This window comes from Schistocerca cancellata, chromosome 7 (assembly GCF_023864275.1).
Source record: "Schistocerca cancellata isolate TAMUIC-IGC-003103 chromosome 7, iqSchCanc2.1, whole genome shotgun sequence".
Taxonomy (NCBI): Eukaryota; Metazoa; Arthropoda; class Insecta; order Orthoptera; family Acrididae; genus Schistocerca; species Schistocerca cancellata.
In genome coordinates this window covers 296348278-296361730 of record NC_064632.1, presented here as the reverse complement: position 1 = coordinate 296361730, position 13453 = coordinate 296348278, and the positions used below count along the sequence as shown (strand labels likewise).

Sequence of the window (13453 nt, the reverse complement as noted above, 5' to 3'; positions counted from 1 at the left end):
GACGATCAAGCTTCTGTTTCGTCTAACTTTCAGGTTACCAGCCCTGAAATGGTATTAGCTATTCCAAAGGTGGATAAAAAACCAAAAGGAAACCATCTAACAGGCGTGGGAAACCAGTTGTTTTAACCGAATCTGCTTATAGAAGTGAACTATCTGAAGAAATTAAACGAAAAGGAGTCCCCCAAACGTGCTGCATGTAAACGAAAACTCTTCTCAAAGACGTTTAATAAACCTCGGGTACCGCCATAAGGACATAATGACAACGAAAAAGTGACAAAGGATACTGACGTCTTAACCACCCCTTCATGCTCAAGGTATAATAAACTGAGGTCTAATGACAACGAGGAAGAGAGTGAGGAATGTTTATGCTGCTATAACGTCCCTGAAGGAGGCTGGATACGGTGTATTAGCTGCGGACGCTGGGCCCACGACACTTGTGCAGGGATAGAAAGTGATGATGACGAGGCTGTCCACACTTGTGTACTATGTGGAAGTAAGCGGCCTTAATAAAACGTAATACCTGATTCTATAATTCGCAGAACCATGTTTCTAAACCTTATCGTCACATGATTTCGTCATTCCAGTCCTTATTTAAGTTTTAGAGACGAATTCATGCTAGTTCCCCATCTTACCCCGCATATGGGGCAAGACGGGGAATTGGTAGTTTATGTTTCAAATAGAGATATTTCTAACTAAATGTAACAAGTAGCAGGTTTCTTTGCATGCTATTGTAATTCAACGGTTAAGTAAACAAATGATAATCAAACCTACTTGAATTTGTTTGTTTTTGTCCCTTTTGTAAGGGTTTAAAGTTAGCTTCCCCATCTTGCCCCGCCTTCCCCTAAATACATTCTGAAAAACTGAAATTTTTGCATGTGTAGATAGCAGAGAGCTATATTTCTGCTATTTAACGGAAAGACAACAGAAAACCAACTATTGATACTTAACTTCAAAGAAAGATGGGTGGGTAAAAAGAAAAACATTACGTTTGCTCAAGACGGAACCTATGAAAAGCAAATTTATGCGTCGCATTACCTACTGTAAGCCCCTCGTACGTACTACAGAACGTAAGATGATTCCTCATGTTGTCAAAAACATTTCCTGTTCCTCCTCCATCAGGAAATGTCACACAAAAATTTCAAGGAATTCTGTGAATACAAATGAAAATAAGACTCCTTGTTCAGCAATCACGCAACAAAGTTTACTTTAGAGCTGCTACATCAGATTTTAATGACAGTGCAGAGTTTCTTAGATTCACGTATGTACACTCTGAGCCTACAGACATTTCCTGGAAAGTGAAGAACAACATTCGTTCAGGTAATCCCTCCTCATATTCCGCAACAGGATATAAAATTCTCTTTACACACTTGTCTCTTTACAGGTGCTTTTGTTTGCAGTTTGAATACCAATTACAGTTTCCTCGTGGTCCGCTACAATCACATATCTAGAGTTCCCTTCACTGCTAATGCTTGTAATTAGATTGCGTCTTTGTGTGGTCCTGCGAGTGATGTGACAAACCAGTGCGGTCCTCCAATCACAAAGCGTTCTGTCAGATGCTTAAAACCTACTCTCCACGACAGTAAAATAATCGGCTCGACAAGGAACACCTCCAGTTTCGCAGAAGATGGCTTCTGAGAAGATGATAGCGAAAACAGCTTTGCTCGGCCAATATACGGAATTCGCAAAAGCTCAGTTCACAGAGGACGCTGGCAAGAATTGTTTTTGCCCTAGACTCTTGTTCTTATACCCCCTGTGGACTTTGAGGCCTCTGTTATTACATGATGGAACAAAAGCGACACAATGAGGTGTCGCATTAAGATCGGATCTGAATGTCGCACAATAAGAAACCGGCTAGCTGAAGCCACAGTTAAAAGAGCAAGAGGTAATCTGTTTCTGACCTTCCGTATTGCAAGTGCACTTCACCTGAGTCACACTATTAGCGAGTGCTCAGTTATGAAAATCTGTTAGTAATCCATGTTCCGGTCTGACGCTACGCATTTTGTTGCATCATTCTGATCGAACTGTTGTTGCTTGGTGTTTAGTAGCGTCGGCATTCTGCCTTACCATACACTGTGAAAACTGAATCTTTTTATTAGTATTGTGCCAGTGTTTACAAGATACGGAAACAAGTTGGTGGACTGTTGAATATGTTCCCAGCGGGAGTTCTGTATTGTTTTCCGCTGCCCATATTCTGCCGTTCTGTGTATTTGCATGTCCTAGTCCTTGGGACTACTCAAGAGGACGTCGTTATCAGGAGAAAGAAAACTGGCGTTCTACGGATCGGAGCGTGAAATGTCAGATCCCTTAATCAGGCAGATAGGTTAGAAAATTTAAAAAGGGAAATGGATAGGTTATAATTAGATATAGGGGGAATTAGCGAAGTTCGGTGGCAGGAGGAACAAGACTTCTGGTCAGGTGACTACAGGGTTATAAACACAAAATCAAATAGGGATAATGCAGGAGTAGGTTTAATAATTAATAAAAAAATAGGAGAGCGGGTAAGCTAATACAAGCAGCATAGTGAACGCCTTTTTGGGGCCAAGATAGACACGAAGCCCACGCCTACTACAGTAGTACAAGTTTATATGCCAACCAGCTCTGCAGATGTCGAATAAATTGCAGAAATGTATGAGGAGGTAAAAGAAATTATTCAGATACTGAAGGGAGACGAAAATGTAATAATCATGGGTGACTGGAATTCGATAGTAGGAAAAGGAAGAGACGGAATGGATTGGGGGTAAGAAATGAAAGAGGAAGCCGCCTGGAAGAATTTTGCACACAGTATAACTTAATCATAGCTAACACTTGTTTCAAGAATCATAAAAGAAGGTTGTATACATGGAAGAAGCCTGGAAATACTGAGAAGTTTCAGATAGATTATATAATGGTAAGACAGAGAATTAGGAACCAGGTTTTAAATTATAAGACATTTCCAAGGGCAGATGTGGACCCTGACCACAATCTATTGGTTATGAGCTGTAGGTTAAAACTGAAGAAAGTGCAAAAAGGTGGGAATTTAAGGAGATGGGACCTGGATAAACTGGCTAAGCCAGAGGTTGTACAGAGTTTCAGGGAGAGCATAAAGGAGCAATTGACAGGAATGAGGGAAAGAATTATAGTAGAAGAAGAATGGGTAGCTTTGAGGGATGAAATAGTGAAGGCAGCAGAGGATCAAGTAGGTAAAAAGACGAGGGCTATTAGAAATCCTTGGATAACAGAAGAACTATTGAATTTAATTGCTGAAAGGAGAAAATATAAAAATGCAGTAAATGAAGCAGGCAAAAAGGAATACAAACGTCTCAAAAATGAGATCGACAGGACGTGCAAAATGGCTAAGCAGGCATAACTAGAGGACAAATGTAAGGATGCATAGGCTTATCTCACTAGGGGTAAGATAGATACTGCCTACAGGAAAACTAAAGAGACCTTTGGAGAAAAGAGCGCCACTTGTATGAATATCAAGAGCTCAATGCGGACCAGTGCCTTTTTCCATACCCTTGAGTGATCGGCACTTCCGCAGGGCTACTGGCGCACGGTCACCTTCCTTGTGCATTTTTCCTTTTGTCACCAAACGTTTGATATTGCCGGTGCTTAATTGAAGATTCTTCGTCCTTTACCTGTGCTACTGTTGGTAGCACCCCAGCCTCTGTTGCAGCGACAATGCCTGGATAATTCACCGGAGAGTGCGGCTGCATGCCCTTGCAGTCTGCTTTTCCTGCTCCGTACATATCAAGTGGTACATTTCCGTATAGCACTTTTTCAACAAGTGTCGCTCCAGTCGATGATCGCGCTTCCACCTCCACCCGAGCCACGGCCTGGGTTACTCAGTCTTTAATCTTTTTTTCTAAAGTATTCGACATTCCATCAACAGTTCTATTGATGTTCTTTACCTGATTTTCTATAACGCTATGCGCCTTGTCCAACTGATCTACACGCTCATCTAAGTGTGACACCTGTTGCGGAATATCGTTGTTTTGTTCAACCAATTCCGTGACTTGTTGTTTTACAACATCGATATCCTGTGACAAGTGTGACACTTCCACCTTGTCACGTTGGACTAAAATTTCGTTCAATTTTGCCAGAAACTAAGCACCACGCTCCTGTTCCTTGCGTTCGAGAGCTAGGCATTCCTGTCTTTCTTTTTCCTCACGCTCTGCTCGATCTACAGCTAAAATATCTTTAACTTGTGAAATTAGAGCTTGCTCGGGAATCAAGCGCTCTCGCCTTTCTTTCTCTTCCCGAGCAAGGCGTTCTAATTTGTCTTTTTCTTCGCGTTGCTTCTCTCTGAGATCCAATTGTTCAGCAAGTGCAGTCAAGAAATCATCTGTTGGTGCTGGTGCTTGCACAACATCAGCTGTTGATGCTGTTGCATCACCTTTACCTATCCTAGTAGCTGAGTGAACTTCTTTGCTCATCTGAGCCTGTTCGTCAACATTGCCAGATACATTATCGGTCACATGCTACTCACCTTCCTGTCTAGGAATTTGAGAGCGTGACAATTCGGATTGATTAGTTACTGGAAATTCCTGTACATTGTCATCTGTATCATACCCAGACATATTCTCGCTCTGTGCTAGTTTTTCTTTGCGTGTCTTAACGATGTTTGCAGAAATCGCTATCTGGGCACAAACCTCCAAGGAAATCTGGTTCCCCCAAAATGTCACACACATAAGAAATAACAAAATATGCAAAACACACAAAATATTGAAATAACCTAAAGAAATCCTATCAGTTACTTCAAATGAAGCTATAACCTACCCTTTTGCACTGACTTTATAGTGTAAAGCGCGGGATTAACCGAGCGGTCTTGGGCGCTGCAGTCATGGACTGTGCGGCTGTTCCCGGCGGAGGTTCGAGTCCTCCATCGGGCGTGGGTGTGTGTGTTTGTCCTTAGGATAATTTAAGTTAAGTAGTGTGTAAGCTTAGGGACTGATGACCTTAGCAGTTAAGTCCCATAAGATTTCACACACATTTCCTTTATAGTGTAAACCTTTCACAATACTTCCATAGTGTACTGCTAAAAGTCTATCTATGCAGAAATATTACTTTGACGGCAGCACACACACAAGTGAACCTGTCATTAATTGCACTTGAATTTATTTGAACTACACACAACTGATTGTGTGACCTATGTCTCAAACACTATTCACTGTTAAGCAAATTCTAAAACTGATTCACTGAGAAGTGTCAAGTTATAGCAAATGAATCGGACTAAAATTCACTATGGCAAAATAACGTAATTTTACTTTAAATAGAAGACTGTGACAGATTTGCGCCAACACATTCAGCACAGTGCATGACCCCAGGATCCCTCCCTTTTCTTGGTTCCAGCCCAGAAGCACATGCACTTACATCCTTACCTTTAGTAACTGGTATTGCATGCTGCTGCTTATACATAGGTTGAGACAATTGTATATATTGAGTCAGCTGCAGGACAAAAATCTTCACTACATCGGTCTCGTACAGTTCTCGTTCAGGTGCAAGTGTTTATGTTGGGGTGCATGGAACAAAGTTACATATATAAGATTAGTTCTTGCACCAGACATATTATCACATACACAGAAATATATCTTCCTAATATTTTTGAATTTTTTTTTCTCATAAACACAACTATATCTCTGTTATTCTTTATGTACTCAATATTTATGTGCCAAGCGTTTGTCAATATTCTGAAGCTCACACTGGTACAATTTCGTTGATTTTTTTCCCTTGACGTTTCCTCCTGTATCAATAATATGCTGCTCAAACTTGACGTCCTTCTGAGCAGTGGTTCTTTTTAAATAGCATTATGAAACTGCATCTTTAATTATGATACCCAGCATATATATAAAACGGATAGACTTCAGGGACGGATTGCTGACTGGAAACGGAGGAAGAAAGGTCCTATGAAGATGTGTCCGGAAATGCGTCATTGTACGATAGATAGCACTGACAGAAGTTCCTCTGACTACGTGCCGTGTGTTTCTTGTGTGTTCCAGACTTTGTAAGTGACGCACCGTACGTACTCAGCAGAACGGTCCGGTATTCACGTCGGGAGTATACCGAGATGGTGTTTGTGTACGGCCAAGCAAGTGGAAACGGTCGAGAGGCAGCACGGCTATGCCAGAACAAGTATCCTCATAGACACTGTGAGACCGTGCGAACACCAGATTTGGAGGACCGGATTCGACAGAATATTGAGACGAACCCTAGTAGAAGCTCCAGGTAAGTGGCCCACCAATATGGTGTAAGCGAAAGAACAATAATGTGTGTCCTGCATGACAACAGCTACTACCCCTGCACCTGCAACTAGAGCAAGGATTATCAGCAGCGGATTTCCCTTTACGGGAAGGATTTTGTCGATGGTTTTCGAAATGGAATTTGGGAAAGAGTACGGTAATCCATGATGCGACGTGTGAACATGCGAATTACATCCCAGGGAGTACACTTTGAACATCTTTTGCGACGTGAATGCGATGCTGCTTTGTAGTGTGTCGTTACACGCGCACCATCTGTCTACGGACACATGTTCATAGGGCCTTTTTTCCTTCATTTACAGTCAAGAAGCCATCTCTGCAGTTCGTCAGTTTTATTAATGTTCACCATATATACAGGGTGAGTCACACAAGACGTAACACCCCTTTTATTTCGCGAACGGTTACACATATCGAAATGAGGTTTTCGGCAAATGTTAGAGCGTCGAGGGGCACTTATGTTTTTGTTTGGTTAATGTTTTTAGCATTGGTATCAACGGAGATATTGAAGCAAGTACGCTTTTTTAATGGGACCGTATACTTTTTGTAACTGCAATCGATAGCTGTTGAGAGACAATTACAGCGATATAGCGTTTGTTAATGTTGACGTTGAAAACTATCATTAAAAATTCAGAAATGTCCCAGAATGCGAAAGCACGTTGGCATTTGAGGTGCAAACACTGCCAAGCAGGCGTCTCGAATCAGGCTTCGTGGTTGTATACCGTAAGATAGGCCTGCGCTACGACAGTAAGTCTTTATTTCCCCTTGAACCATCTTACGACCTAGCTGCAGGTTCACCTACGAATGTTGTAAATGGAAATACGAAATAGGTTAGAATCTAGCGTAGCAGAAAGGGCTTCGGTAAACTATTTCACTTTTGTGTAACCTCCCAGATTTATGTGAGCTGAAAAAGAGAAATCAGCTGTTCATTCTTCAATAATAAAGAGATCTTATACACTGCAAAAGGCAACTATTGTATTAAATGCCTAAATGTTAGAAAGACGATTTGACCTATCTTTTCCTGTACGTGACTGTGTGCTTCTTAGAGGTAAAATGCATGCTGTCGGACAACTGTTCTACCTAAACTGCTCTAAATTACTCGTATATGCGTTCGTTGAACTAAGCATTTTATTAAAATACTCGTACTTTGGTGACCACCTGTACACTGCAAAATAAATATTCTTCTCTACGAAGCGTCGTTTCATGCTGGACGTAAGTGCGTAATGACAGTGTTACCAGCTATGTGCAACACACGCTTTTGTCTTATTTGACAATTTACTAACAGTGATTTGGTAACCAACCAAATCATATAACATAAACTTTGTCTTCCGAAAAAATAAATTTATCCTTTATTTAAGCAGTGTTCGAACATTGGCTGAAAGGCACATTTGCAATCGTCATTCGAGTGAACGAAATGGTAGAGCATGTACTGGCGACTCGTCAACACATATATCATCTGGGGTAGTTGGGGCTTCGTCGTAGACTGCATCTTTGAGTGCTCCTCAAAGGAAGAAATCAATAGGAGTCAAATCGGGGGAGCTCGCAAGCCATTTACAACAGAATTTCATCCTATCCGACGTCCAGGAAAGTTCTCATTATTTGCGTTGCAAGACGGTACGAGAGAGCTAGGCAATCGTGGTGTTGGAGCCACATACACTGTCGAATGTCCAGTGGCACCTCTTCTAGAAGAACCGGCTGAATGTTCGTCAGAAAGTGTGTGTACGAATGTCCGTTTACGATGCCTGAGTTGATGTGAGGTCCCAAAATGTAATTTCCTACGATGCCGTACCACACACTTACGCTCCACAGCTGTTGATGTTGCACCTGACGAGGCCAGTGTGGATTTTCTGCCAACCAGTAGTGCATGTTATGCAAATTTACATTAGCGTGGTTAGTAATAGTTGCTTCATCGGTATAGAGCACACGCTGGAAAAACGTATGGTCGTCTCTCAGTTGCTGAAGGTCAAACCGACAAAATTCTGTACGACTTTCGAAAGTAAGGTCGTCAAGTACTTGATGTAGCGACAGATGATAGGGATGGGAGTTCTGTCGATGTAGGAAGCGAATGACACTCGTCTGGCTGATTACACATTCCTTGGTAACACGTCTCGTACCGCTATGGGTATTGATTAGCACTATAGCCGGAATAGCTTCTTCGTGCTCTCTATCAGTTGCTGTCTTTTCTTGTACTCTTTTTGACGTTCAAGCAGCCTGTCCGCACTAGCTTCTTAATAATTCGTACAACTGCCTGGCGCGTCGGACACTGGAAATCCGGATAGATAGTCCTATACCGCTGTATAGTTTTTACGGCATTTCTCTCACATTCACCATATAGAAGCAGTACATCCAACTTCTCCTCTTAAGTGTACATGTCTGCACGCAACGAATGTTGAAGCAGAAATGAGCGGCCTGCACTGCAGACAAGTAAACAGGTAAATGTGTTGACATTTTGACACAGCGTAGCACGAGAGCTTTGCACAGCGATGTTTGCACCGCTAATGCCGATTCCAAACACCATGTATTCAAATTCTAGGTCATTACTCGGAATTTTTTAAAGCTGGTTTCAATGTCAACATTAACAAACGCCATATCACTGCAATCACAGGAGTTATTGAATGCAGTTAGAAGAAGTATACGTTGCGTTGATACCACCGCTAAAAACATTAACCAAGCAAAAAAATAAAAAAATAACATGGCCCCCGACACTCAAAAATTCGTCAAAAACCGTGTTGCGATAAGCCTAGCCACTCACGAAATAAGAGATGTGTTGCATCTTATATATATATATATATATATATATATATATATATATATATATATATATATATATATATGTGTGTGTGTGTGTGTGTGTGTGTGTGCGTGTGTGTGTTGCAGATGACAAAGCTGTGAAAGGGAAATAACAGTTGTAAGGCAAAGTACAGAGAACCACAAAAACACAGCATATGGCAACAAGATATCCGTATATAAACATTTTCAAATTTGTGAATTCTTTCTTAAAAACCGAAATATCTATATGTATAGGGATAAGGAATTACATTCATGTAATTTAACAGAAAGAACAAACAAAAACCTCGAGCGAAACATGTCTAGATAAAAAGGAGAAATAATTGTATTTGCTCATGACGGAACCTATTCAAAAATAAATTTATTTATAAGGCACCTTGGAAACGAGAGTGACCTTTAAGATCAAGATGTATAATGCGACACGTTTTTGTCTCGGCTAGTTTTGGTTGGAAAAAAACTATTGAAGGATCGATTATAGCCTGATTGTGGACACAAAATGTTAACGCCCTCCTCTTTTCCCCGCGGTAACGCAAAGCCACTTACAAGTCTGCGCACTCTACAGGCGATCACAAAACAACGGTGGACTGCTCTCCTTTGTCGGCCCCACAGCTCGGATCTTCCACCTGATTTCCAGCACTTTGACCCAATGAACGATGGGCTCTGTCGGAAGCACTACAGCAATAACGGACAAGTTAATGACACAGCAATAATTTGTCTGTTCATATCACTTACTTAAAGGCGTAACAGTTAACAGCAGGCACAGCACTGAGGAAGTGAACTTCATTGCAAATTCAAAATCGTCTCTAATACGTCAGAAATAATGGATGTACACTGAAGAGTCAAATAAATTGGTACACCTGTCTAATGTCGTGTAGGGCACGCACGACCACTCAGAAGTGCCGCAACACAACGAGGAATGGACTCCATTAATGCCTGAAGTCTGCTGGAGGCAATTCACGCATGAATCCTGGAGGGCTGTCCATAAATGCGTAAGACTAAGAGGAGGTGGAGATCTTTTCTGAACAGCACGTTCCAAGGCACCCCAGATATGCTCAATAATGTTCATATCTGGGGAGTTTGGTGGCCAGCGGAAGTGTTTAAACTAAGAAGAGCGTTCCTGGAGCCGCTCTGTAGCAATTCTGGGCGTGTCGGATGTCGCATTGTCCTCCTGGAATTTCCCAAGTCCGTCGGAATGCACAGTGGGCATGAATGAATGCAGGTAGTCAGACAGGATCCTTACGTACATCTCACCTCTCAGAGTCGTATCTAGACGTATCAGGGGTCCCATATCACTCCAACTGCACTCCCCCCCCCCTCCCGATACTATTACAGAGCCTACACCAGCTAGAACAGTCCCTGCCCACTTGCAGGGTCCATCGATTAACGAGGTTGCCTCCATACCCGTACACCTCCATCCACTCGATACAATTTGGAACGAGACTCGTCCGACTAGGTAACATGTTTCCAGTCGTCAACAAATGGTTTAAATGGCTCTGAGGACTATGGGACTTAACTACTGAGGTCACCAGTCCCCTAGAACTCAGAACTACTTAAACGTAATTAACCTAAGGACATCACCACACACATCCATGCCTGAGGCAGGATTCGAACCTGCGACCGTAGCGCCAGTCTTCAACAGTCCAATGTCGGTGTTGACGGGCCCAGGCGTGGCTTAAAGCTTTGTATTGTGCAGTCATCAACGGTATACTAGTGGGCCTTCGGGTCCGAAAGCCCAAATCGATCATGTTTCGTTGAATGGTTCGCACGCTGACACTTCTTGATGGCCAAGAATTTCAATCTGCAGCAACTTGCGGAAGGGTTGCTCTCCTGTCACATTGAACGATTCTCTTCAGTCGTCGACGGTCTCGTTCTTGTAGGACTTTTTCCTCGACGCAGCGATGTCGGAGATATGTTGTATTGCCGGATTCCTGATATACACAGTACGCTCGTGAAATGGTCGTACGGGAAAATCCCCACTTTATTGCTACTTTGGAGATGCTGTGTCCCATCGCTCTTGCGCCGACTGTAATACCACGTTCAAACTCACTTAAATATTGATAACCTGTCATTGTAGGAGCAGTAACCGATCTAACAACTGGACCAGACACTTTTCTTATATAGGCGTTGTCAACCGCAGCGCCGTATTTTGTCTATCTACATATCTCTATATATGAACATGCATGCGTATACCAGTTCCTTTGGCGCTTCATATTATTTTGAAAGGCGGCTTATAGCCCGCTGCTGTGCGATAATGATGTGAGGGCCGGGATGTGATTATAATTTCGAAAAAAGTCATGGAACTAACATATACACACTTCTGTGGAATGAAGTACAGCGTCTCTTAAAGTTGGACCAGCGGCGTAGCTTAAGTACTGAAAATTGTGTGCAAAGAACCGGGTCTACATAAAATCAGGGAAGTGGATTCTAGCTTTGTTGTGAAATATCTGGCGAAAAGCGTAAATTGATTACTGTGGAGAAATGTTACATTTTGCAACACGCGATCGCATGATGGCTAGAGAATGGAAGTCATGTCAAATAACAAATTAGTAGCTAGGGGTACTGAAATGAAACAGAATGTTTAGATACCACTTCATAAAATTGCTTTTAAAAATCTAAATCAACATGACATTACACGTATTATCAGTACACACGCCACACGTGGTAGTGAAAGCTCAGATATGTGGTTGCTATATAAACAATATTTCATAGAAATTACAAACCATTTAGGAAGCTATACTGAAGGGAAGAGTAAATGGACTAACTATTAATCACTTGGGATCCACCGACTATGAATAGTTTTTGTACCGAACCTCGAAGTTACCACCGTCAAAAAGAAGAAAGAATCGGAAACAGTAGGTGGGATCCACTAGCGCTTGTCATGGCAAGCTCACTATGTGAAACAATGAAGATTTGACCATGAAATGCTAGTACGTCGTGAACGATTAACAGAACAGTATAGCAGCTTTATACTGCCCGCGCAATGTCCCATTACATGAGACCACCTCACCAAAGAACAACTCAGCAGCACGCTGCATACAACTTCAAGTCCGTCTTCTCTGCGCCGCGGAACACACTAGAGCAGAATGTGAGCGGGCAACTCTCCCATTGGACCGTACTAACCGAAGTGCCCAGAGTATGGTTCCTTCAACCCTAACAGACAAAACGTCCAACGCAGTATATACTGGGTACAGTATTATCTCAGCAATATTCCAACCATAACTGGTCGGGGAAATAAATGAAGTATGGGAATAGTAAAATTGCATATCGGAAGTGGTTATTGAACAGGCAACTATCAAGATTTTCTCGTTAAATCTTTATAAATTCCAAATTAAACTCATTCTTAGTGGTGGCTTGCACGGAGCCTGCGCCGCCAGCCTGGGCCGTGATCCTACGTAGAAAATGGCTCTGAGCACTATGCGACTTAACTTCTGAGGTCATCAGTCGCCTAGAACTATGAACTAATTAAACCTAACTAACCTAAGGACATCACACACATCCATGCCTGAGGAAGGATTGGAACCTAGAACCGCACGGCCACTCCGGCCGGCGATCCCAGGTAGAGCGATAGGTATTGTTCCATCATGATTTCAGTTTCCGGTCCTTGTGTGTTGACGAATTCATTATTCTCTGCGATATATGTTGACTCTGTTATTATTAGTTTTCCTTTTTTTCGGAGTCACCACCATAGGAGCTCGAATATTATACAGGATGTTTCCGTAACAGCATGCAAAACTTTAACATGACGTAGAAGATGCTGCAATAGGAAACCTGGGGCCGGGGAAGCCAGCTTAAGGAGGTAACAGGAATAAAATCACATTACTGCGTACCTTTTTATCTACATTAGTTATGTGCAAATAGCTTCATTAATACAATGAACGTACCAGTTGTCCTGTCTCTTACAAAATATGCTCAAAATGACATGACATCGGCGAAGAAGGTCCTGACGCACCCTGAAAAATATCCCTGGTGTCTTTCGAACCACATCAAAGGCAGCTACAATTCTGGAAACCAATTTGATCTCCGTATCCAATGACGTGTCATAAACAAGCGACTGTAGGTACCCCCCCCCCCCCCCCTAGGAAATAGTCAATGGGATTCAATTCAGGTAATATTGCGGGCCATGGAATAGGATCTCCCCTTCCAGCCCAGCGATCAGGAAATGCTGTACCTGTACTGCCCTATCGTGTTGTACTGTACGTCTGTGAATAGCACTGAGTAATGAATGGGTCTGTAATTGATTCATTGCACATTCTGTCATGGGACAGCTTTTGACTCGGTACCACACAAGCGGCTCGTAGTGAAATTGCGTGCCCATGGAATATCGTCTCAGTTATGTGACGGGATTTGTGATTGCCTGTCGGAGAGGTCACAGTTCGTAGTGATTGACGGAAAGTCATCGAGTAAAACAGAAGTGATTTCTGGCGTTCCCCAAG

At 42.3% G+C, this 13453-nt stretch overlaps 1 protein-coding gene across 1 annotated transcript in view; it reads right to left on the bottom strand.

Moving 5' to 3' along the window:
- LOC126092739 (uncharacterized) overlaps window positions 1-13453 on the bottom strand; it is a 131064-nt gene that overhangs the window by 70359 nt on the left and 47252 nt on the right. Inside the window, exon 2 of the mRNA XM_049908465.1 lies at window positions 4151-4421. Coding sequence (XP_049764422.1) covers window positions 4151-4421 — 271 coding nt within the window. The remainder of the gene's footprint in view (window positions 1-4150; window positions 4422-13453) is intronic.